At 50.5% G+C, this 22,553-nt stretch overlaps 5 protein-coding genes across 5 annotated transcripts; 1 reads left to right on the forward strand and 4 right to left on the reverse strand.

Moving 5' to 3' along the window:
• Positions 1 to 1,198: 1,198 nt before the first annotated feature.
• On the reverse strand, positions 1,199 to 4,857 carry LOC109734545 (potassium transporter 1). Its single transcript, XM_020293753.4, has 9 exons — positions 4,555 to 4,857; positions 4,198 to 4,420; positions 3,836 to 4,084; positions 3,658 to 3,708; positions 3,293 to 3,553; positions 3,123 to 3,175; positions 2,911 to 3,025; positions 2,553 to 2,807; positions 1,199 to 2,446 (listed from the first exon to the last, which is right to left on the reverse strand). Exons 1-9 carry the CDS (start codon positions 4,672 to 4,674, stop codon positions 1,437 to 1,439), a joined length of 2,337 nt encoding a protein of 778 aa, XP_020149342.1. The 5' UTR covers positions 4,675 to 4,857; the 3' UTR covers positions 1,199 to 1,436.
• A 2,955-nt stretch (positions 4,858 to 7,812) lies between these two features.
• Positions 7,813 to 10,747, forward strand: LOC109734547 (mitochondrial import inner membrane translocase subunit TIM22-3). The gene is made up of 5 exons (XM_020293755.4): positions 7,813 to 8,164; positions 8,745 to 8,809; positions 8,916 to 8,988; positions 9,078 to 9,131; positions 10,247 to 10,747. Exons 1-5 carry the CDS (start codon positions 8,008 to 8,010, stop codon positions 10,474 to 10,476), a joined length of 579 nt encoding a protein of 192 aa, XP_020149344.1. The 5' UTR covers positions 7,813 to 8,007; the 3' UTR covers positions 10,477 to 10,747.
• LOC109734546 (zinc finger CCCH domain-containing protein 48) lies at positions 10,741 to 12,353 on the reverse strand. The gene has a single exon (XM_020293754.4). The coding sequence runs from the start codon at positions 12,245 to 12,247 to the stop codon at positions 10,928 to 10,930; it is 1,320 nt and encodes a 439-aa protein (XP_020149343.1). The 5' UTR covers positions 12,248 to 12,353; the 3' UTR covers positions 10,741 to 10,927.
• Positions 12,354 to 13,293: 940 nt separating this feature from the next.
• On the reverse strand, positions 13,294 to 16,257 carry LOC109734548 (uncharacterized). Its single transcript, XM_020293756.4, has 5 exons — positions 15,916 to 16,257; positions 14,161 to 14,252; positions 14,007 to 14,085; positions 13,821 to 13,918; positions 13,294 to 13,719 (listed from the first exon to the last, which is right to left on the reverse strand). Exons 1-5 carry the CDS (start codon positions 16,085 to 16,087, stop codon positions 13,534 to 13,536), a joined length of 627 nt encoding a protein of 208 aa, XP_020149345.1. The 5' UTR covers positions 16,088 to 16,257; the 3' UTR covers positions 13,294 to 13,533.
• A 556-nt stretch (positions 16,258 to 16,813) lies between these two features.
• On the reverse strand, positions 16,814 to 19,712 carry LOC109734540 (uncharacterized). Its single transcript, XM_073497385.1, has one exon. The coding sequence runs from the start codon at positions 19,341 to 19,343 to the stop codon at positions 18,255 to 18,257; it is 1,089 nt and encodes a 362-aa protein (XP_073353486.1). The 5' UTR covers positions 19,344 to 19,712; the 3' UTR covers positions 16,814 to 18,254.
• Positions 19,713 to 22,553: the final 2,841 nt, after the last annotated feature.

Below are 22,553 nucleotides of genomic sequence, written 5' to 3' on the forward strand. Positions count from 1 at the left end.
GACCTAGTTCATCCATCATTGCTTCCAGATCTGTCATGCCGCTCCCTGATCCTGAAGCAGCGTCCTCCATATTCCCCTTGCCTGAGGTGTTGGTCCGCGGGAGGTACAATCCCTACTGGTCCTTCCCCCCCACCGATGGCGGACCCGAGATCACGGCCGGACGGTATGGAGTAAGGAGAGGGGAGGCGAGGTCTCTACGGTGGCGTGATGGATCGCCGCCGCCGAGAGGAACGAAACCCTAACGAGAGGGGAAAACACAGACACGAAATGAGAGAACCGCATGGAAAACTAGACCGGATAACCAACGAAAAGACTATCAGAAAAGCCGTGCAGTGGTTTCTTCGTGGGCCTGCCCAATAAACCTTCCTTGAAGGCGACGCGATTTTCTGGCTCCTCTAGGCACTGCCGCTTCCCTCTCCTTCTCCTATTCCCAGGCGGCCAGGCCCCGGGCGCCGGCGCCGCCACACGGCCGCACCCCGTCAGCCTGATCCCCCACCCCACTATTCTCTGTCACCACGGCCGCTCGGGCACCCGCGTCGTCCTCGTCACGTTGTCCTGCGCCACTCCTCGGCGGCAGGCAGGACGGTGCGGCCTCGACATCGGCGTCTGCCGTGAGTTTTCTAATCTTCTTCTTCTAGGTTTCTGAATTTATCCGACCAAGAACAGAGGGTGACCCACATCCATTGATCTGTCTGCCGTATAGGCTTCTAAAAGTCAATCGAGTTTCAGCAACATTTTCCGCAATTTGCATTTGGTCGAGGGAGGAAGGAGTGGCTCCCAGTGGGCAACAGAGAAGGAGCAAGGTGAAATTTATGCACTACAATTTGTGCGTGCTTCCATGATTTGCCTGGTTACTTTTCTTGAACGTTAATTTTTTTTCATGCAAGTAAAAGATGATGCCATTATTCCCCTCTTCTAAAAGGGGATTGTAGAGTTAACTTGTGATTCCTCCTTGATTTTGCGATGTAACTCAACTACAGGAGATGTTGTTGTTACATACAGTACTGTATAACAGTTTGTACTTTCATTGTCGTTAATTGTGAATCTTCATGTCGTATTATTGTTCTAAGATAGTTTTTTTTTTAACTCCCCGCATTCATGTTGAAAATCCTGAGTCCACCACTGCATTCCGACCGGTCAAAAAGGAATCATGAACCTTGCTTATGACAGGGAGCACACTCACCAGTTGAAGTTGTACTTGCAATATCATCAATATATAAAAAACACCCTTATGTTCAGCTCAGATAACGGTACACTGTACATAGAAATCAAAGCATGAAGAAAACCATCAAATCCAAACCGAAAGAAAAAAGGTGTGCGGGCACACACACACATATCCTCTTTGCCCTTCAAAGTAGTACAACCATACAGCCAGAATCACATGGTTTAGCTCACGCACATCCTCGATCATACGCACACCGCTTGGGGTAAAATCACTATATCTCATATGTGATCCCAACTTTGAGCAACTGATCTTTCGGAATGGCTAGTGCCTTGTGCCCCTCCGTCAAGTTCTTCCTCAAGAATGTGTAAACATAGTTGACCACCACCTTCTTGAAGACCGAGGAGTTGGCTTTGGCGGTGACATTGGCCTCCCCCATCAGATACACCATCCCGTGTTCCACCTCTCTGTCAATCAGTTGCTTCTCCTCCTCAACTGTCCGGTTGGAGTGGAAGCTACCGATCCTCCCCGACGAGTGGCTGCTCACCCTGGCTTGGACCATCTCCTCGCTGTGCACTGCATTGCGTGTGGATCGCCCCGATGCCATAGATGGCTGATCATTGGAAGCTTCACCACCAGCGGTGATCTCCTCCACTTCGTTGTGTGCGAATGCGCTCTCCTCTTGAATGAACATCTTGAGCCCATCCATGAGGAAGGCAACAAACTCCTTGGGCTCCTCCAGCGTGTCGGTATATCCATACCGCGCCACGCAGCGGAACATCCGCTGCTCCCTCGGGCCGACCTGCCGGAAGAGAAACCTCTCTGCGGGCAGTACACGTGAGATGGGCAGGTGCTTGATGGACATGAACATGAAGATGGAGTGCACGGATGGTATCCTCTCGATCAGCCGAGGGAACACCGGAGGGATTCCCTGGACCAGCTCCGTGTAGAGGAGGCCAACCCCTGGGATCCTCCTCACATCGTTCTTCTCGAGCAGCACTGTCAGTTCACTAGTAGGCACGATGTGGTCCAGCTCGTACCAGTACCTCTTGACTTGGACGTAGTGCCATGCCGCCATCAGGCTCATCACGACCAGTGCGAAGCAGATGGGGAGGTACCCGCCCTCGATGAATTTCGACAGTATGGAAGAGAGGTAGATCATCTCTATGGAGCCAAACACGACGTAGAAGAGCGCGATGAAGATGACGTGCTTCTTCCATATGAGGAGCATCACGACAGTCATCAGGTGGGTGGTGATGATGAATGTAGTAACAACACAGATCCCTGCGAGTCACCAACATACATATCACACCAATTTTTGACCCATCAGGCTGTTGAAAGGATCATCAAACACAAATCATTGATGTACGAGTAGTGGCTACCAACTTACCATAAGCATGCCCGATGCTTGTGGTGGTTCTGAAGGCGACGGTGACTACGATGCTCGCCAATCCCATTATGAAGTTGACTTCAGGAATGTACACCTGCCCCTCGTATTTGTGTGATGTGTGGATGACTTGAACCCTGGGCATGCAACCCAGAGACAGAGCCTTGGAGAGGATGGCAAATGCGCCGGACAGCATAGCTTGGCTTGCTATGATGGCAGCAAGGATGGCAACGATGAAGGTTGGCCAGAACATTGGTGCTGCAGGAGGAACATGCACACATATTTATTTATTTATTTATTTATTTATTTACCAAGTACATATATTATTGCTGGGAATATGCTTATTTGTACTTGTACCTACCTGGGATAGATCTATAGAAGGTGTTTGCCACGTTCTCTGGGAATTTCCTCAGGTAAGCCGCCTGGCCGATGTAACACAGCCCAACAGCCGGGAACAAGATGCCGTTGAAGCTGATCTGTGGGATATATATGCATGGTTCTGTTATGACTTGTGGCTACGGAAAGATAGTTGACTTCCAAAATGAATCTACATGTAAAGAAGCAATGAAGTACCTGAACAGCCCTGATGTTGAAATGTCCCAGGTCAGCAAACATACCTTCTGTGCCTGTACATTCAGTGAATTCATCATGTCAGATTAACTGTTACAGCCTATGCAGGCAGGCAGGCAGGCAGGCAACACAAGGTCTTTTCAGTGAGTCAGAAAGGTTAAATTGTTGGTTACCTGTGACACACAAGATGACTCCACCAAGTGAAACCCATCCCTCCTTGCCATTCCTCTTGAAGTACTGTATGATATATATCGGATTGAAGGCCCGTAGGACACCGACATCATGAATGACGAGGTTGTACAAGCCGATGCCCGCAATGAAAAGGAACCACACCGAGATGACAGGAGCAAACGTGTAGCCGACCTTGTCGGTCCCGAAACGCTGGACCGAGAAGAGCATGAACAGGATCGCCACCGAGATGAGCACCACTTGTGCTGTTCAAGCAACCATGGAAGGCCGTCAGATCGGTGTGATGGACTGATGGGTAAAGAATATAAGAAAACATCTTAGCTACTAATCCTTCCTTCGATTCACATACTTTGAGTGAGGCTTGGTGCTTTTTCTCTGATCCCACTCACTGCAGACAGCACTGCCATGAACAAAATATATGTATGTTAGTATTACTTCTCCTTTTATGCATGAGAATATTATACTGTATGTAATTAATAGGCGTTGACTCTTTGATACATGATTGATTTATCTGATTGATTGATTACCAGAGATTGCGGGCGTCAAGGTTCCATCGCCGATCACCATGGATGTGCCGAGGATGGTGAGGGTGAAGAGCGCGATCTTGGCCGCCTTGCTAGACTCGAGCTTCTGCTTGGCCCACTGCGCCCTCCTCAGCTGCGAGTTGGGCGCTTCTATCCGGTAATTCGACACCGCAGCATCCTCGGCCTGCTGGTCCGGTATCAGCCTGATCTTTGCATACCGCGATATCAGGGAGTAAAGCGCAAACGTGCCACCTGCAAACAACAGCCAGCAAGAACAGCAGTGGGCAATCCAGCTTAAGCAATCCAGCAAGTAGCTAGGTACACTAAGTTGATGGAATTAATTGGGTTTATATGTGTATACATACCATCTCCGTTGTCGTTTGCGTAGAGCACGATGAAGACGTACTTGAGCATGGGTATTATGATGAGGGTGTAGATGATGAGCGACAGGACGCCCAGGAGGTCGTCGTTGTGCTTGATGCCGTCGGGGAAGGTGCTGGAGTAGACGTAGAGCGGCGACGTCCCGATGTCGCCGTAGATGATGCCGACGCTCTGGAAGGCGAGGCTCAGCGTCCGGACCCAGCTCACCTGCATATATATCAGTCATGCGTCGCCCAAAGGAAGTTCAGTAGGGTACTCTACTCACTGCTAGCCCCGTCAGATAAATGCAAGCAATTGACGTGATCATCGAGTTGCAGGGGGAGCACACATGGTATACATACCCGGGAGCCATGGTGGTTGGTATGGGACACCTTCTCTGCATCACCCCAAAGCGAGTCATGGCGCTTGAGCGGGGCAGGCGCTGTCTCCGTGTCCCGCGGCTCCTCCGCCTGGACCGACATCTCCTTCAGGGGGTGTTGCAGCTTGCAGTTCTACTCCGGGTTAGTGGCGAAGATCTGCAGCTGCAGGTAGCTAGCTCCTGTTGGAGGAAGAAGGTGAGGGCTTCTTTAAATAGAGCGGTGCGGATTTGAGCTAGCACATGAGGTTGCTCCTGAGAGTTGACATGAAACTTTCGTTTGCTTGAGGTGGCACTGACCGTGCACACCCAGCTGCTGCTACATTATCATACCTGGGTGATAATTGGTGCTATTTTAATCAGAGCCTCATGAGCACTTAAAAGTCATTGGCGTCTCTCTCATGTTCACGCGCGTGAAAAATATTCAAACGAATGCTGCCACCAGATCGAAGAAGATTGGTTAGCAAATGAAGCCTCGGGTTCGCGCGCAATTGCCGAGATTGTTTTCGTCCATTGACATTTTCCTCAGATAAACAAATCCTAATCATTGGTGCTATTTTAATCAGATCAACAACTGATCTTCTACAAGGTAGGTTACTTGCCGATGTACTTGGGTGTGTACGTTTGGAGTAGGCGACAAATAATGCCTTTTTTTACTACGTCGACAAATAATGTCTTTACTTAACGCGACGGTGTAGTCTCCGGATCGTTTTGGCATCACGTTTCACCTTTACTTGTACATGTGACCTCAGTTATGCTTATGCATATGCCGGTGTGAATTCACTGCTCGTATGACCTTGGGGCTTGTTTTATAAGTCGATACAAAAACACTATCGGGAAAAAGGGTAAAATATACTCCCTTCGTTTCTAAACGTTTTTAGAGATTTCAAATAAACTACCACATACGGATGTATATAGATATATTTTAGAGTGTAGATTCACTTATTTTGCTCCGTATGTAGTCACTTGTTAAAATTTCTAGAAAGGCGGGAGCACGTACGGTGTGATATACTTGGTTTAGATTTCCTTCTGAAGTGACTTGAAAAAAAGCTACAAACACAAACGCTCACATACACATGTTACCTACTCGAACGCATGCGCGCGCATACACACTCACACACACACACAATGAGCACGCCCAATCATCATACCGAAGACCCACGATACGTTTTTCTTTCTTCGGTTCGAAGAAGGAAAAGCGATCTCCCCAGCCCGCCGCCAGGGGAGTTCCTCCACCGCCGTTCCTCCGGCGGCTCCCCTCCGCCGGCCACCTCGGTCGTCGGTGATGAGGGGGGTTGTCGGATCCGCGCATGTGGACCGGTTTAGGCCTATGTAGTGTAGATTTTTAGGCTGTTTATCGTCTCATCTTTGGCGGCGGCGATGGCTGCGCTGAATAAAGATTCTTCAAATCCTGCCCCAACGAGGCGATCGGTTCTATGGTTGGGGATAGATTTGGAAACCAGTCTGTTCAAGCAAGGATGGCGTGGCGGCGACGACATCCTCGTGGTGGACATGTGTCCTCGGGCTCCGCTGTTGCGATGGCGTTTGCTCCGGCGTTGGCGTAGAGCTTGGGAGGTAGTCCAGGAGCGGATGCAGATTGTGGTCTGCATCGACGACAGCTGAAAGACAGAACGTGTGCTGGGTTCGTGGTTCATGGATGGCAGGTATGGTTTCCTCCTTCGGCGTCTTAGTCGTGGTGGGGTGCCAGATCTGGAGTTCGATCGCGTGTCCGGGGTGTTGCCCCGGTCTGATTCGTTCAACGGCAAGGGCTTCACTTTTGGTGAGCCACCTTGGAGGTCCGCAAAGCTGCATATCAGCGATGGAGCCGCGTCGAGCTCGGGTGAGGAGGTGATCCGTCATTCTTTTTTTCGGTGGCTGCTTTGGTGGTGCCAGAGGCAGGTGACGGGAGTTGGTGTCAAGCTCAGAGATGTTCTGCTATCTTTTCAATTTTGTCATGTCGGTCATTACGTGACTTGTATTTTGATCTTTATGATATGAATGAGACACGTATTACAATGCAAACACACACACACACAATGAGCACCTATGACAGACTACCCACATATCTCAATAGATACCATGTAGTTGAGGCGCACCTATCCCTAAAAAAGCACATATGAGATATTGAGTCAGCACATCTCAAAATTGACGCTCACATGTACCTAGTAGTTGAGGCGCATATTAGCCGTATGATATACAATGAGATTGTAAGGTCATTATATACCTCATAGTCGACGGAAACATCATCTTTCGCTGAACAGAAATCACTGAATAAACTAGAATAATATCCCTCCAACCAATCCATCAGATATGTATAGGCGCGTCAAGTTTTTGGTTTTGCACGCCAAAGTACACCAAAGTACAATTGTACGGAACGATGCTCCCCGTCCAACACAGGTACACGGATGTCCCAAAACTAGCATTGTCATAGCGTATGGTGTAGTCGAGGGTTGACCTTGAAACCTTTACTAATCATTTCTTCGTAACAGAAACATTTAATCATTGGTGTTACTTTACTCGGGACGTCAGGAAACGAAGACATATTTGGTCCTCATCGTCATCTTCGCTAAACAAAAGAAAGATAAGAATCTCGACGAATAATTGTGGTTTGACATTTCTATGGGTAATCTTTCAAGGATATATAACTAAGAACAGCGAGGAGGAAAGCAATATATTTTTCATGCTGCTAGTGTGTAATCATCTACTTTCGCCGTGTCTTCTGCGTGTCTGGATGCATGATGTCATAGCGTTTTGTATGGAGCGCTAATATTCATACAACACATGTATTAATAAAAATGTGCTAATAGTCACCCCTTTCAAAAGGCGTTAAAAAAACTGTTTATAGTGATAGATGTGCATAACAAGCTACCAAATCGTAGTGAATTTTAGTGCCACAACATGCCTATATCTATATGCATGATGTAAGAATGACAATAAAGCCGTCTTGATTTCTTTTCGTGTGCAGGAAGTATTTAATCATATTTTGGCACGAAATTCCACTTGTTTATAGTATAACTGTTATGTAATGTTCATTCAGAAGAAAGAAAGTATTATAGTATACTTCCTCTGTTTCAAAATAGATGACTCAACTTTATACTAACTCTAAGGAAGTATGATAAAAAAAGATCGCAGCTGAAAATGTTGCATTTTCCATATCGAGCGGACATCCACAGAGCGAGAAAAATGTATTCCTTTTTTTAGAGGCAAAGAAAAATGCATTCCTGACTGCCCGCGGCCCGCCCTGCGTCTAACAGAAGTCCAAATCACGGCCCACGGCCCACGCCCATCGCATCGTCCTCCAAAGCTCGCCACCGCATCCCGTCGCCTCCTCTCTTACCTTGTCCCCCGCCGCTGCCGGCTTCATCCTCAGCCATCGCCCACCGCCTCGCCGGTGACCCTCCCGTCCACCGCCCCCCGGCCCGCGAGTTCGTTCAGGGAGATGTCGTCAAGGCGCGAGAACGGGTCGGACGGCGAGGGGCTCGGAGCCGAGGGAGGCGTGCCTCCGTCGCCTCTATACGCCGCCCCAGTCGTCTGCCTCCTCCGGTCCGCCGGGGACTTCGGCGCCGGCGCCTTCGTTGGAGGCGTCGTTGGATACGGTATTATCCCCATTCCCCAACCCCGCCCTTTTCTTCTCCCAGATAACTCTATTTCGCGTCGCTGCATTCCTCATTATCTCTCTGATGTTGCTGTCCCCAAATTTTTCTGTTTTCGGAGTCAGCTCTTATTAGGGCGGATAGTGATAGAATTTTCCTTGCACTGACGCGTGCAATTCTCACCCGAATCCAAGCTTACGGAAATTCATAGATAAGGTTATACAGCCTTGCTAGATAATAGATATAGTGCTTTGCAGATAATTGCACATTGCGTGCAATACCTTTAGTTTGGTAGCCTGAATGTTTGTATGGTTTCTGCTAGTCTGAATGTTACTCCATCCGTTCCTAAATATTTGTCTTTCTAGAGATTTCAACAAGTGACTACATACGGAGCAAATTGAGTGAATATACACTCTAAAATATGTCTATATACATCCGTATGTGGTAGTCCATTTGAAATCTCTAAACGGAGGGAGTAGATGCTTATTGTGTTTGTATGGTTTCACTAACTTACATAACCTTTGTACTCTAGTTATTTTCCTCGCATAAAGTCCTTATGTGGCTCACTCGGTTCTTTTTCCAGGGCAAGGTTTGATCACTAAGAAGGGCTTCAAGGGCTCACTCAGCAATGCAGGCTCTGCTGCCAAGGTTTGTTGTTTATAATGCTTGTGGGGATATGTTCTCTCACATTGAAAAATGTGCTATATCCCTTTTTTCCAGACTGGATGCTCATGATAGAAATTTCTTGAATTAGACTTTTGCAGTTCTCTCCGGCGTCCAGAGTTTTATTGTGTGCTTATTGAAAAAGCTACGCGGAAAAGATGATCGTAAGTTTACTTTTGCCGTTCTATTTGTGTGTTGGAATCTCGATGGTTGAACATATAGTATGAACTCAACTGACATGTTCCTTTGACAGTTGTCAATTCTGGCATTGCTGGATGTTGCACTGGCCTTGCCTTGAGCTTTCCAGGTACATTTATGTTGAACTAATGTTACTTAGTGACAAACTGACAATGATATTGTCTGGTTACTGTACCTAATATGAAAAGGATGGTGTATGATATTGGGTATCATTATCATTTTTTGTTAGTACTTACTAGTGGTGAACTTGTTTTTGTTTATAGTGTACAAAATATTTGGTGCTCTGGCTACTTGGTTGTTCAACAGCTATTTTTTCTGAAAATCTAGCAACGCTGAATTGTTATGCGTAAATTCTTGGTTGGCAATCTGTAAAAAACTCCTACTTCCTAAAACTGTATGGTTAGGACAATAATTTGCATTTGGTAAACTGTTTAGTATGTAGGTAGTCCATTGAGCGTAAGTTATATGTTGTGTGCTTGTAGTTCTTGAATTGGATTTCAAGTGATACTTATTTAGAGAGATCGGGTGTGAATGTAAACTGAATTTTGTCTATAAATGCATGACTGAATTGCTTCCTGTAATTGTTGTATTTTATCAAAGCTGGTTTCCAAGAGGTTCAGTATCATGTCTAAGAAATTAAGAAAATCAAGATACCTTGTTCTTAATACACCTGAGTGCGTGTTTTGCTTGTTATTGGAATCTTGCACCCACTGGATAAGACGGGACAGGGTCCAAATTAACTGATAGATGACACTTGAAAAAACAATCGAGCTATATTCATGTCTAACACATCATGTAGAAACTGAATCACTCATGCATCTGTGGTTCTGATTTGCACATTTTATTGAGAACAATTCGCTGCAATGTTCAGTTTCAGTTAGTGCTCATGGGTAATACGTTGCCTGAAAAAGGTCAGCAATATTAATGGCTAGCTGGACACATTGTTATGCATGCATCTCTTGTTAGCTCAAACTGCACCCCTATGTCGATTTACCGGCACATATGTTGTACATGCATTGCTTTTCTCTGTAATATTCAGTGTCCAGTGAGGTATGGGTCTATAGCTGGCACATTGGTATGATGTTTGGAGATTGGATTTTTGTTTCTGGAGATTATTTGTGCATGCACCAAGCTGCTCTTTAGAATCCACTATTAATACCAATCGACAGTTTATCTCTTGACTAGTTGCATCATTTTCTCATGTGGTTGGTTCTCTTAATCCAGGAACACCTCAAGCCATGCTTCAGAGCTGCGCCACCTTCGCAGCGTTCTCTTGCATAATGGAGGGGCTGAACAAGCAGCAGGCTGCAATGGCCCACACGCTCCGCGGAAATGCTCTGACCTTTGCGCACGAGAAAGGTGGCGTTCTTCCCCCTTTCACGCTTCCGCCAATTCTCGACGCATCAGATGCTCTAGCTTCATGTTGCCAGACCTTGGTGAAGCCCAAGCACTAGACGACGTCATAGGGAGAGAAAGAGAGATGATCAGTAAAAACCTTAGCTCCAGACTTCCTTCGCGTATGTAGATTCGTTTCTGGAATTGTCAAGAGTGTAGATTTGCTTCCTTGCCAGGTTTTTCTTGCTGCAGACCGCTGTATGTGCTCCTTTGAGATTGTAGCAGATAAGAATTCTGAAAATTTCCGTCGCCCGACCTTCGTGTTCGTGCTTCTGTTAACATCTGAGATATGGTTTGTGACGGTAAGAATGAAGTCATGGTGGTTCTTCAGATTCTGAATATCTCTGATCCATACTGTATAATACTAAGCATTGCCACTGGTATCTTTACATTGCACTGGTAAGTATCCTACTGGTTGCTCTGAAGTACGAACACACTGGCCTACAATCGAAGCTGCCAGTGGTCGACGAGATTGATTTGCAGAGGCCGGTGCGCCTAATAATGAATAATTCAGGATGCAGCTGCCGGCGTCCACTTGGCCACTCTGACCTCGCCGGACGCGTCTCCGGTGAAGATCACGCCGGGGGTCCTGAGCGACGTTGCCGTGACCTCGCCGTTGCAGTGAATCTGCCCTCTGGGCTTGAACGACGGGAGGTCGTACACACGGACGACGCCGTCGCCGCGCGAGACCAGCAGGACGGGCTTCTTGTCGGCGTCGTGCGTCCCGTCCATGGTGACCACCCGTTCGCCTTCTTCTCTGTGGGTGTAGTGCACCTCCAGCTCGGGGTCGACGTCGCCGCGGTTCGGGTTGGACCTCCAGGCCTTGACGGTGCCGTCGACGGACGAGGAGAGCAGGAAACGGTCCCAGCACAGCAGCGCGGTGACCATGGACGCGTGGCCGGCGAAGCTGCAGACGCACCGGCGAGTCTCGAGGTCCCAGACCCTGATGCCGCCGTCCGCCGCGCCGGAGTAGAGCGCGCCCTTCCCCTGGGCCAGCGACGCGACGGCGTGCCCGTCGTGGCCCGCGAGCGCGGCGACCTCGTCGAAGCGCTGGCGCCCTCGGTCCAGCCTCCACATGTAGATGGCGCCGTCCTCCACGCCGGCGAAGAGGCGCTCGTCGTCCTCTGCAAGTAGGGCAGTGACTTGCGCGGCGGCAAAGGGCAGCCGCAGCCGCAGCTCCTCGCCGCTCCCCGCTTGGAGCGCCCTGACGGCGCCGCGGACGCCGACGAGCACCCACGGGCCCATGGCGATCAGGCGGCCCACCTCCCCTTCCTGCACCGGCGCGACGCGGACGCACTGCCCGGTGCCGCAGTCCCAGGCGCGCACCGTGCCGTCCAGGCTGCCGGAGAAGAGCTTGGCGGACCCTTCCGGCACGGCGACGCCGGTGACCGCCTTGGAGTGACCCTCCAGCCGCGCGACGCCGCGGATGCCGTCGCCGACGCACCACGCGTCGCCGCCGGGTGGTTCCTGGACGCGCTCGGAAGGCGCCGGAGGGACCGCGGCCCCGCGGGCATTGGTTGCGGGGCTGGGTTTGGCCTTCGTCGGGGGCGGCACCGGAGGAACCGCGGCCTCTCCTTCATCGGTTGCGGCGCTGGGCTTGGCGATTTTGGAGGAAGTGTTGACCCAGGTGTTGCTGCGCTTCTTGGCGACGACGACCGGCGGCGGCGGCGCCGGATCGGCGTGGAGGAACCGGCAGGGGTTCCGGCCGCAGTGGCCGGACTTCCAGTAGCGGCAGACCGGCGGCGGCGCGGTGCCGGAACACGCAGGGTCGCCGCGGCGCAGCTGATGCGAGGCGGGCGGGAGGGGTTGGCGGCGCTGCACGGCCGCCATGGAGGGAGGCGGCGATCGAATGGGAAGGGGGGGATTCCGCGTTCGCCGGTGGGTTCGCGTTCAGCTATATGTAAGATCGGCAACGGGCCCGAGCCCGGCTCCTCCGGTTCGTGCCAGTAGTACTACTTACCGACTCCAGCATGCAAAGCGCACACGGCAGCGCGTTAGTGGTTTTGCAATAAAAAACCCTAGCTAGATTACACCGGGAAATTACATTTTTTACAATTAATGTGCATTAGGTTTCTTTGGTATTTAATTTTGAGAAAGAGATGTATCACACCATATCAGAAACATAACCATATCTCTGTAGAAGACAAAAATCACGATTTCATCCTCTTATACCATGGTAAAAGCGTAGCAACAGACTCCACGCCTTGTGAACACGAGGGTGTGTTTGGTGGCCTTCTCGCCCTTGTTCTCCATCGAGACATGCTGGCTCTAGACATGCCCGAGTACATACCTATTGGTGTGGTAGCATCCATGCTAAGCTGAGATTTTGTTTGATAGCATGTATACGAGTTCGGTGTAGTTACCTTGTTCCTGATATTGTAAGAATGCCACCACAAGCATGTACTACTCCCTTTGTACACTATACACTTTAGTGATCTAAAACGTCTTATATTAGTGTACAGAGGGAGTAACAATGAAAAAAAAAATTGCATTACTGCTCTAGACATGGAAAACATTGAACCAAGTATCAAAGAACAAGGCAAACAACATTGCTGCTCTTTCCAATGTAGAATTTTCATAGATTAAGGACACAAACCGATGAGCTCTACTCACTGCCATCTAGAATTGCGGCGATCTACAATATAAACTGTGTTAGAATTGTAATAATATTTTTTTTTGCAGAAATTCATTGTTTTGCCACCAAACACATAAGAATGCAAGCTGTTGAACATTCAAGCCTCCTTCAAAATTCTCGGACTCCACCAAACACGCCGCGAGTAACTTAAGCAATTCAGTCTCAGGTTGTCATGGACGAAATATTTCCTTCTTCAAAACTCTCACAAGAGTAAGAGTAATCATGCTGGAAAAGCAGGGCATAAGGGTTCAACTGATTGTGCCTTTGATATAACTCGAAAAATACAGATACAAAGGGCAAATGGAGAAACACCATGTCCTCCTCTCTGCAGATAACTCCATAGTTCTGGTGACAACAGAAATGCAATTCTCATACTAGGCAAGCTGTGTATGATGATACTAATAGTCTAATACTACCACTCATTTTACTGCCCACTCATCATGACTGATATCAACCAATGGTTCCTCCGACAGGTCCATCATCAGTCCGCCATATGTATGCTGGCCTCGACTTGCTTGGCGGTTAACAGGGCCCGGACTTCGGTATCTTGATCGGCCATCTCGGCGGCTGCCTGCCCGTAGGCATTCTCCTTCTTGGGACATGCGCCAGCTTCGAGCAGAAGCTTGACGGTGTCCATGTGTTCCCCTCTGGCAGCATGGTGGAGTGGCTGCACGGAGCAAACACATAAGGTTATAAGACCACGCCGATGGCACATTTGCTGCAAAATCAACATGGTTGGCATATGATCGAGTGGTCAAGAGGGTTTACAGTATCGCCTTCAGCATCAACGGTGTTGAGCATTCGCGTTGCACAACCCTCAGCATTTGCAGCAAAACTGAGAATGTACTGAACTATCTCAGTGAAGCCTGTACAAAGAGTGTCAGTAAATAAACTAAACACATTGAGTGCAAAAAGGAAAAAAAAACAGCTCACTGCAATTAAAAGAATGCATACCTCCAGCACAAGCATCATGGAGAGGAATTGCCCCTTCTTCATCTTTGCACTCTAAGTTTGCTCCACGTTCCAGCAGTAGCTGACAAGATGAACCTGGTTAGATACAACCATTGAGCGGAGAAAAATGACTAAAAAGGCCAAGGAAAATGTAAACCTGCACGCAAGGTAGATGTCCATATAAGCATGCCAGGTGAAGCACAGTATCACCATCTTCAACTGGATCATCAATGCTGCCACCATAGTTATCTGTGTAAACATAACAGTGGAATCTAAATAAAGAGCTCCATCGATATCAGCCACATATGCAGGCATGTTTTTTTCTGTTGCAAATAATTGGCAAAAACACCACCATTAAAGCAGGTTAGACTGACCAAAAAAAGTAAAGTATGAAGACAAAATAGTTTAGCAACAAGAGTTTTGAACCAGTGCAGCAATATGGCCCGACACACTGAGATGGTTAGACAATCACCATACGGACCTCAACTAATCGTTATATGATTGTAACACTGCAAGAGTGAGATCTGATAACGATCACTTAGACAAACTTGAAGAGAGAACTTGACAATAACCATGTAAGATAAGCATCCAACCTATGTACCCAGCTCTACCCCAGCAATAGCATTTCCCTTGTTTAAGTTTCAATTTAAGAACTATTAATTTACGTATGCTAGTACAAGACTAAAAAACATAGAAGTACTTTCTTTTTACGAATATATGTTCCTAAACAATGGAGATTATATCCTTACAAATTTTCAAGGTAACCATAAAAATCACCACAAGGGGGTGTTCTGAAGATGAGACCTAATGAAGATTGATAACATTCATGGGAAAGGTCTGTTTGGTTTGCTGCCCATACTAGCCCTGCCAAAAAACTGGGTGCCTATCAAATCTTGGTCATTGTCTGGTTTGCAGTCAAATTTTTGGTTGCCAATGGGTATCCACCATTCCTCTCACAGATTTTTGCTAAATAGTTGGCCAAATGAGGGTGAGGAATTCCTTGACCAAAAAATTGGCAAGCCACCTCTTACCAACATTTGGTAGGCTAGTGTGAGCATCAACCAAACACAGCCGACATGCCAGCCAAGCAAGCATAGCAAGCAATTCAAATAAACAAGCTAAGATTCCCAAACTAGAGTTGTCCTTCAAATTTTCTAGGGTTAGGCAAGGAAATTTAAATTGTGTTTTGACATAATAGGATGGCTTTTAAAAAATGCTTGTGTTTTGCTAATTTTAGAACCAACAGATAGACAAATATCATCTCAAGAGCCATACAGCAAATTGTTTCATTCCATTAAACACTAACAAACGTTTTTCTCCAACAAACATTTTGTTGCTTCCTTGGCATAATACAGCATCCCCTGTCTCCCACAAAGATAAAATAAAAAATACAGCATTACCCGGATGGCTCTAAATCGATTGTAATAATAAGAGATGCCATTGGCAGGTTAAGTCGCCACGTTTTCTACAACATATATGTCCTAGATTCCAGCAACAAAATTTATAGCTTATCATACATATATGTGGTAATTCCACACGCAGAAATGCATCCTAGTGCTACTGGACTAAGTGAAGACTTTGTTCCTGGGTCACTGAGCTGATGGAAGCACACAGAGGGCGTGTGCAGAAGCGACCCGAACACAACCCATACATCGCAATCATCCAACACAAGACTTGCACCAGGAAAATCCAGGTAGAAAATACAACCCGATCCGCTGACAAGGCCATAGGTTCAGGCAGTATCACTAAACTATACGCTGAAACATCTGCAATTTTCACCGGGACGCCATGAAAAGCGGCGGTCTGGCTAGTGAATTAATCGATATGGTACGCGTACTCTGCTCTAATCAAACAACCTCGTAGAACCCTAAAAGTATAATCCAGATTCAGGGGGGCGGAATTAAGCCGGTACCGAGCGCGGTGCGGAGGGCGTTGACGTCGCCGTTCTGGGCGGCGTCGGAGAGAGCCTGGAGGTGGGGGGGCAGCGGCGCCTCCTCGTCGTCGGAGGGGGCGACGAAGGCGCCGGCCTGGTCGGCGACGTCGTCGTCCTCGACGAGGCCGTTGCGGCCGCCGGGGACTGCCATCTGCGGCGAGGCCTCGCTGGGTCTGGGTCTCCGCGCGCCTGGGCTTCGGTGGGCTCGCGAGCGTGTGCTGCGCTCTGACGGCGGCTGCGGTCGAGACTTGTGTCGAGAGCTCGCGGGGACGAAAAACCTACCTAGGCGGCGTGTGCCCTTTTATCTCGCGACGTCGGATCAGAAACAAACGCTCTAGATCATACGGAATAAAACGTGATATATATGGGAAATAGATAGTTAGGTCATCCTCGCCTCCGTCCCGTAAACCGGCGATTTTTTGCCGGATGGCCCGGTTTATGGGATCTGCTAGCGATGCTCTAAGACGCACCCTGCCACCCCTCTCCCCACCCCTCTCCTCTTTCGTACTATTCCTCACTCTTCATCCTCCCGTCTCATTGTGCTTCCATGAGTTTGACGGTGGTGTCTTCCCCATTTCATTTTGCCGCTCTCTTGGGAACTTAGAGAAGATGGTTGGAGGTGTTGCCAACAAGGTTGTGATTTTAACCTCTGCCATGATCGCAATCGGTCGTTGCATCATCGGCACACTGTCGCCATAGTCAATCAATCACCATTATCATAATCCATTGCCTAAGGCGATGATTAATGAAAACCACATCAAACAATTATTATGAGGGGTAATAAGATATGTGAATAGTAAATCTAGATACAAAGGAAATGACTATCACATATGAGAAAAAAAAAGATATGGCTACTCATATCACAGATGGAGATTCACAAAGAGGAGGAAGATGTGTACGAATAAAGCTAATGTAGATGAGGTGAAGATGTGTTTAGACCGGCCGTGTACATTGATGACTTTATGAAAATAAGATAAAGAGATTATTTTTTTATGAAGACATAATTGTATGTTATCCCAAAGATGCTAGTTGGAAGATCATCAACCCCTCAAAAGATCACCAAACATTCACAAGTTAAAGACCTTTTTTCACGTTGAGTTGCATGCATGTTTCGATAGTTGTGACAACACAAAATTATGGAGTACCAATATTAAGTGAGCAAAACACAAGTGATGGCGAGTGTGTACATGGGTCTTAGGCCGGTCATAGTGGGGAGTAACTTAGTAGTGTCATGCATATGACACTAGTCTATGTTACTATCTTCATAGTGCAAAGTAACATAGTAGTAGTATCGTAGATGGCTTCATTTATTAGCTCATAGACTCATTTTGCCTCGGGAAACGCTATGTTACAGTAACATATTATGTTACCACAAGCACCTCTTTCCTCATAAAATACTTGCCACATAAGCAAAATTGTCTTGAGATGTGTTAAGTTACTACCTAAATCATCCCCACTATGGCTAGCCTTATGAAAAGTCAATATATGTTGACAGAGTTAATATGCCATGCTTTTTAAATATGTTTGGTAGTTTCGTAGTGCGTCCTGCATCTATGTCCAGAGATGCGATGAGAGAAGAGGTCGAAGAATGGCTCGAGCACAAGACAAAGCTACTTCGAGATTCCATTAACAAGAGAAGCATCTCACTTACAACTCGACTCTGGAAGACAAGGTTGCCTTGAAGCTCCTCTTCTCTTGACAATCGATCCGAGGCTTTCAAGATTGCTCGTATCTGGCATCTCAATCTAAACCTTGTAAGGTATCTTGAGTAGATGATTCTTTTGGGTTTTTCACGTACATTATCTCTTGAGTTTATTAAAAATTAGGGTGAATGATAGTAAATGTGCCCCCATAAGGTTTTTATAGGCTAGAGGTACTTGATGAATGACCAACCTTGATGTGCTAGATATCAATGAAACGAGTACACTCTTATTTGTTGGTACACAATCAAACATTATGATACATTTTAAAATAAGAAGGAAAAAACAATAAAATTTATGTATACTATGAACAGGACAAACTTTACAAAAAAAATGTAGGGTCAATCTCAAACAAGCAACGAACTGTACTTTCATACCCTAAAAAAACGAACTGTACTTTCATAACTGCATTCTACGCCTTGTGCAATGAAAAAAATAGCGCGCTACAACAAAATAGCGGCGACCTCAAAATATGCTATTAACTTGCTATATCGCGCTATAGCGTGCTATTAGCGAGACGTTGTACACCGATATATTTAGCAAGACAATTCTCAATACGCTGTAGCGTGCTATTAGCGACATTATAGCGCGCTATTTTTTTCAGTGCTTGTGCTACCATCAATGCGCCAGGGCCGACGGGTCGGGGAACCCGCACACCCCGGCCACCGCCGAAACATCCACCGGCCCGCGGCTCAGGCACCCTGTCAATATCCCAACCGGACTGTCTCTGTTCTGCGTCACGGCCACCGGGGCGCCGGTGCGGCCGCCACCCGCGCTCGCGGTCACCACGCTCCACTGGACGCTTTCCTCGCTGGGCTCGTGCGGGCAGTCGTCGATCATTAGGCTCTTGATCTCGAACAGGTCCGAGCTCGACTCGCTCCCGCCGTCGTCGTCGCCGCCGCCCCTGCCGCAGCTGACTTTCACCGGAGCTGGAAGAGTGAAGCTTCCTCTCCTACAGCTCGCGCTCGTGTACTCGCCCTGCTTCTCTTCCCTCCCTACGGCTGCCACTCCTGATGCCCCGAGATTCAAATTTGGCGGGAGGCCAGCAACCACGCCACGGTGGCCGTCTCCGGTTAGCCCGAGGCCAGCCTTCTCCCTCCGCAGGTCTTTGTACCACTCGATATTGCTCGCCGTCGCCGATGCCGCCAGCTTGCTCGATCCGGCGGTCTGCGTCGCCACGGCGGCCGCGCCGTCTACGCGCACGGCCCGCTTCCCGGAGCACAGACGCAGGAGCACGCCGACCTGGAGGCAGCACTTCATGCAGCGGTATCGCGGGCGGCGGCGCGCATCCCGGAGGAGAACGGTCTGGCTGTAGGCGCTGCCCACCGAGCCGGCGCTCGCCGACGACGCGCGCGTCCACGCCGGCTCGCTCACCGGCACAGCTGGCCTCGCCCCCGCGGCCACAACCTCCACGCGCATGGGCGTGGCGGGGCCCTCCTGGTGGTGGCCGTCCATTGCGCCCTTGAAGTAACGCTCAGCCGAGAACACGTCGAGCTCGCCGTCAGCGCAAGTGCCCTGCGGGCTCGGGGTGCTCTTCGGCGGCGATGGAACCCTTGCCGTTGCCGGGCCGCTGTCCACGGCCTCCCTGGTGAGGTCGACGGAGGCGGGCGAGGTGCCGTTCCGGCGCCGCCCGAACAGCTCCTGCTGCTCATAGCTGACCTTCAGATCACCATTTCTTGTGTGCTCCATGCTGTACCAAGTCTGCATATGTCAAAAAACACAGAAGATGGTGTGAAATACCCACGCTTATATAGACAGCCCAAAAATATCGGAACACATTTTCACAATCTTTTGTTGTACAAAGATCAAAATGATGTGGTCAATCGATCAAAAAGAAGTCTGCTGCTGATCCGTCTCTGTGAAGCTACTGTGGGAAAACAGGGACGAGTTAATGATGCTGTGAACTGGTCGAAAACAGAATGGTTGGAGCACTGATGGCCATATGTTTCTGCAACGTTTCTTGGGAATTCTAGACTCGGAGCAAGCAATCTGATCATGGTGGTTGTTGGTGCCTCGACATCCACAAGTCACAGGTATTCCTGGAATTCTGATAGAACTCTTGTTAACGTTAACACTCCCCTTGAAACTGTTCCGAAACTGACAGTGACATGGCTAACATGCTTAATTCAGAGGAGACAGTTTCTCTTAGATTTAATAGCCCTTGGCCCACTAAAATTCTAGGCCACGGTCCAATAAAATTATTAGATATCTAAGACCTATTTAACTTGTATAATTGTGGCCATTGATCTGACGCCCCTCTCCTCTCCTGAGCGCCGCCCCTCTCCTCTCCTGAGCGCCGGCGGCCACAAGCCAGCGCCGACCACCACTCCGGTGCCGGCGCCCACTCCCCCCGGGCCTCCTCGTCCGTCCCATGGCCGCGTCCATGGTTTCCCTCTCCGCCTCCTCCTCCTCGTCAGGGTCGCCCACCCCTCCCCCCCGGCCGACCATCCGCTCCACCATCGTCGTCCCGGGCGTGCTCGGCACGGAGTTCGGGCCCATCCAGCAGGGCGAAGCCGGCGGCAGCTCCCGCCCCTCACCTCCGGGCCAGGTGGGGCCGGGGTGGAGGACCAAAACCAACCGCCGCCCCCGCAGCCCCAACTCGCCGACCCCCCCTCCCGCGGCGCATCGGCAACTCTCCCCCACCCTCCCCACAGCGCAGCCGTCGCGGACCCGCATCCCGGCTTCCCTTCATGGATGCTGCTACAACTGTGGAAGTGAGAAACACATCTCACACGACTGCACCAATGAGACGCTCTGCGTTCGCTGCAGTGGTGTCGGGCACATCGCCCGGGACTGCAAGATGAGGCGGAGCTCCTCACCGCTGGATGGCCGCGCGCCGCGGGACGCCCCTGCTCCCACCCTGCTGGCGCGGCCTTCCTCTTCCCGCCCGTCGTCGGCGCCCACCAACCTCCCCCCGCCGCCGCCGTGTGCCCTCAGGGTGGTGCGGCCTTGGGCTCCTACTCCGGCGCTCCCTGCCCCGCGGCCTTCGGCAAGCGTGCCGTGCCCCAGCCCCTTCCTCCCCCCACCGCCCCGGGCCCCCCGCCTGCGGGGGCGATCCGCTTTGTGCCCTCCTAGAGCCAGATCGTCCAGGGCTCATGGGTCGCGAGCGTGGCCGGCCCCAACTTCTCTGTCCCGTTCGCCAGCTCTGCGGCCACGTCTTCGGCGGAGCTCGCGGTGGAGTCTGTTGCGGAGCTGGAGTGCTGCTTCCTGGAGCCGGCGGAAGACCTGAGGCGCATGGAGCAGGATCTTGGACGCGCCGTCGTGGTCACCATCACCGGTACTAGGCCTCCCGTGGACCTGGCTGCGGCGGCTGAAGCGCTGCACGCCGAGTTCGGCATCGGGCCCAAAGACATGTCCATCAGGTCGTTCTACCCGGAAGATTTCCTTGTCATCTGCGAGCATCCTTTCATTCGTCAACTCATGGTGGATCGTGGCTCTGCCCCCGACAGGGGATTCTCCCTGGCCCTTCGGCCGTGGATGCACCAAGCTCAAGCAACTGGCGCCGCGCTACCATTCCTCGTCCCGCTGGAGCTCATCGGGGTCCCTGCGCATGCCTGGACGCGGCGTACGGCCGAGGTTGTTCTGCGCGGGTGTGGCTTCGTCGTCAAGGTGGCTGAGCGCACAGAGCGGCGCCATGACATGAGTTCGTTCCGTGTCTGGCTCAAGACGTGCAACCCGGAGGGCATCCCTCGCCGCCGCGCCTTGTTTGTCCCTGAGCCACCGGCGGCGCAATCTACTCCTTGCCACTCGGGTGCGCCTGATGCCCTGTGGTACCCTATTGACATCCGGCGCCTGGCCCCGCCGGTCCGGGTGGATTCCCCTACAGTCTCGGTGCAGCAACCGCCCCTGCCACCCCCTTCACCGCCATCAGAGGGCGACGAGCGCCAGCAAACTGGCCTGCCGCTGGCGGACGAGAGGGTGCCTCGCTCTGATCATGGGGGCGGCGGTGGATCCGGCCAGGGCTCTCCGGCGTCCTCTGCGGCCTCAGCGCCACCGGCGGCGGAGCGGACCGTTCAAACTAGCCACCCTGGTCAGCATGTCGACATCCAGCGGACGCTGACGTCTCGTTGTGTGGCCGTTCTCAGAGATGAGGTGAAAAGCGATGGCCAGCAAGCCTCTTGACCGCACGACCGGCTTTTGACCAGCCAGTTGGCCCCCCCGGCCCCGCCCTCCACAACCAGCAGATTGGCCCTTCCCGCAGCTGTCGCGGCAGTGTCCTCCCATGGATCCTGCGCTGCGGGCAGAGCGAACCAATCCCCTCGCTCTGTCTCGTTGGGCAGGTGGAAAGAAAAGTTACCGACAAAAGCATGGTAGCATGCTAGGGAGCAGGCGGATAGCCCTGCAGGGCGCGGACCAGATGAACCTGCTGTACAGGACGGGCGCGAGATCAGAGACGATCAGGCTGATCCGGTGGGGTCTCCCGTGCTCCCCCCAATGGATGCAACTCGTGATCACGTTGTCAGGGCGGGTGGACAACCAAAGCGACCATGTGCTATCCCCAGCGCATGATCGGATGGACCATGACACATCCTGCGAGGATGGACAGTGGGATGGATGCTCTGGCCACCTATCCCCTCCCGAAACGGTAACCAGGTTGGCCCCCACCACATGTGGCCGCATGCAGCTAGGTAGCACCTTTTGCGTGAGCCTCTTAGGCCACACAATACCTGCCAACTGCCCCCCTGGATGGCGGATCGCCATGCAGCCCATGCACGCAGAGGCCGCAGCAAAACCCAGTGGACGTGCTTTGCGGTGAGCTCAGGAGAGCTCTTTCCCCCCTCCTTGACAGGCCTCCAAGCAGAGCAGCAACCCAGCCCAAACGCAGGCCACGACGACAACGTACGCCCGTCTCTAACCCAAGAAGGAGTGTCAGGATGGCGAAGGGCGTTGGGCGTGGCTCTGCGGCAACAAAACAGC

The sequence above is a fragment of the Aegilops tauschii genome, chromosome 4, assembly GCF_002575655.3.
Source record: "Aegilops tauschii subsp. strangulata cultivar AL8/78 chromosome 4, Aet v6.0, whole genome shotgun sequence".
Classification (NCBI taxonomy): Eukaryota; Viridiplantae; Streptophyta; class Magnoliopsida; order Poales; family Poaceae; genus Aegilops; species Aegilops tauschii.

Coding starts and splice junctions, on each gene's coding strand:
- LOC109734546 (XM_020293754.4), bottom strand. CDS start 12,247: ATGGCGGCCGTGCAGCGCCGCCAACCCCTCCCGCCCGCCTCGCATCAG.
- LOC109734545 (XM_020293753.4), bottom strand. CDS start 4,674: ATGTCGGTCCAGGCGGAGGAGCCGCGGGACACGGAGACAGCGCCTGCC. Junction 3,026..3,122: donor TCAACATCAGGGCTGTTCAG/GTACTTCATTGC, acceptor TATATCCCACAG/ATCAGCTTCAACGGCATCTT. Junction 2,808..2,910: donor CTTCTATAGATCTATCCCAG/GTAGGTACAAGT, acceptor TTCCTCCTGCAG/CACCAATGTTCTGGCCAACC.
- LOC109734540 (XM_073497385.1), bottom strand. CDS start 19,343: ATGCAGACTTGGTACAGCATGGAGCACACAAGAAATGGTGATCTGAAG.
- LOC109734548 (XM_020293756.4), bottom strand. CDS start 16,087: ATGGCAGTCCCCGGCGGCCGCAACGGCCTCGTCGAGGACGACGACGTC. Junction 14,253..15,915: donor CGCCCTCCGCACCGCGCTCG/GTACCGGCTTAA, acceptor ATGTTTACACAG/ATAACTATGGTGGCAGCATT. Junction 13,919..14,006: donor CCATGATGCTTGTGCTGGAG/GTATGCATTCTT, acceptor CTCTTTGTACAG/GCTTCACTGAGATAGTTCAG.
- LOC109734547 (XM_020293755.4), top strand. CDS start 8,008: ATGTCGTCAAGGCGCGAGAACGGGTCGGACGGCGAGGGGCTCGGAGCC. Junction 8,165..8,744: donor TGGAGGCGTCGTTGGATACG/GTATTATCCCCA, acceptor TTCTTTTTCCAG/GGCAAGGTTTGATCACTAAG. Junction 9,132..10,246: donor CCTTGCCTTGAGCTTTCCAG/GTACATTTATGT, acceptor CTCTTAATCCAG/GAACACCTCAAGCCATGCTT.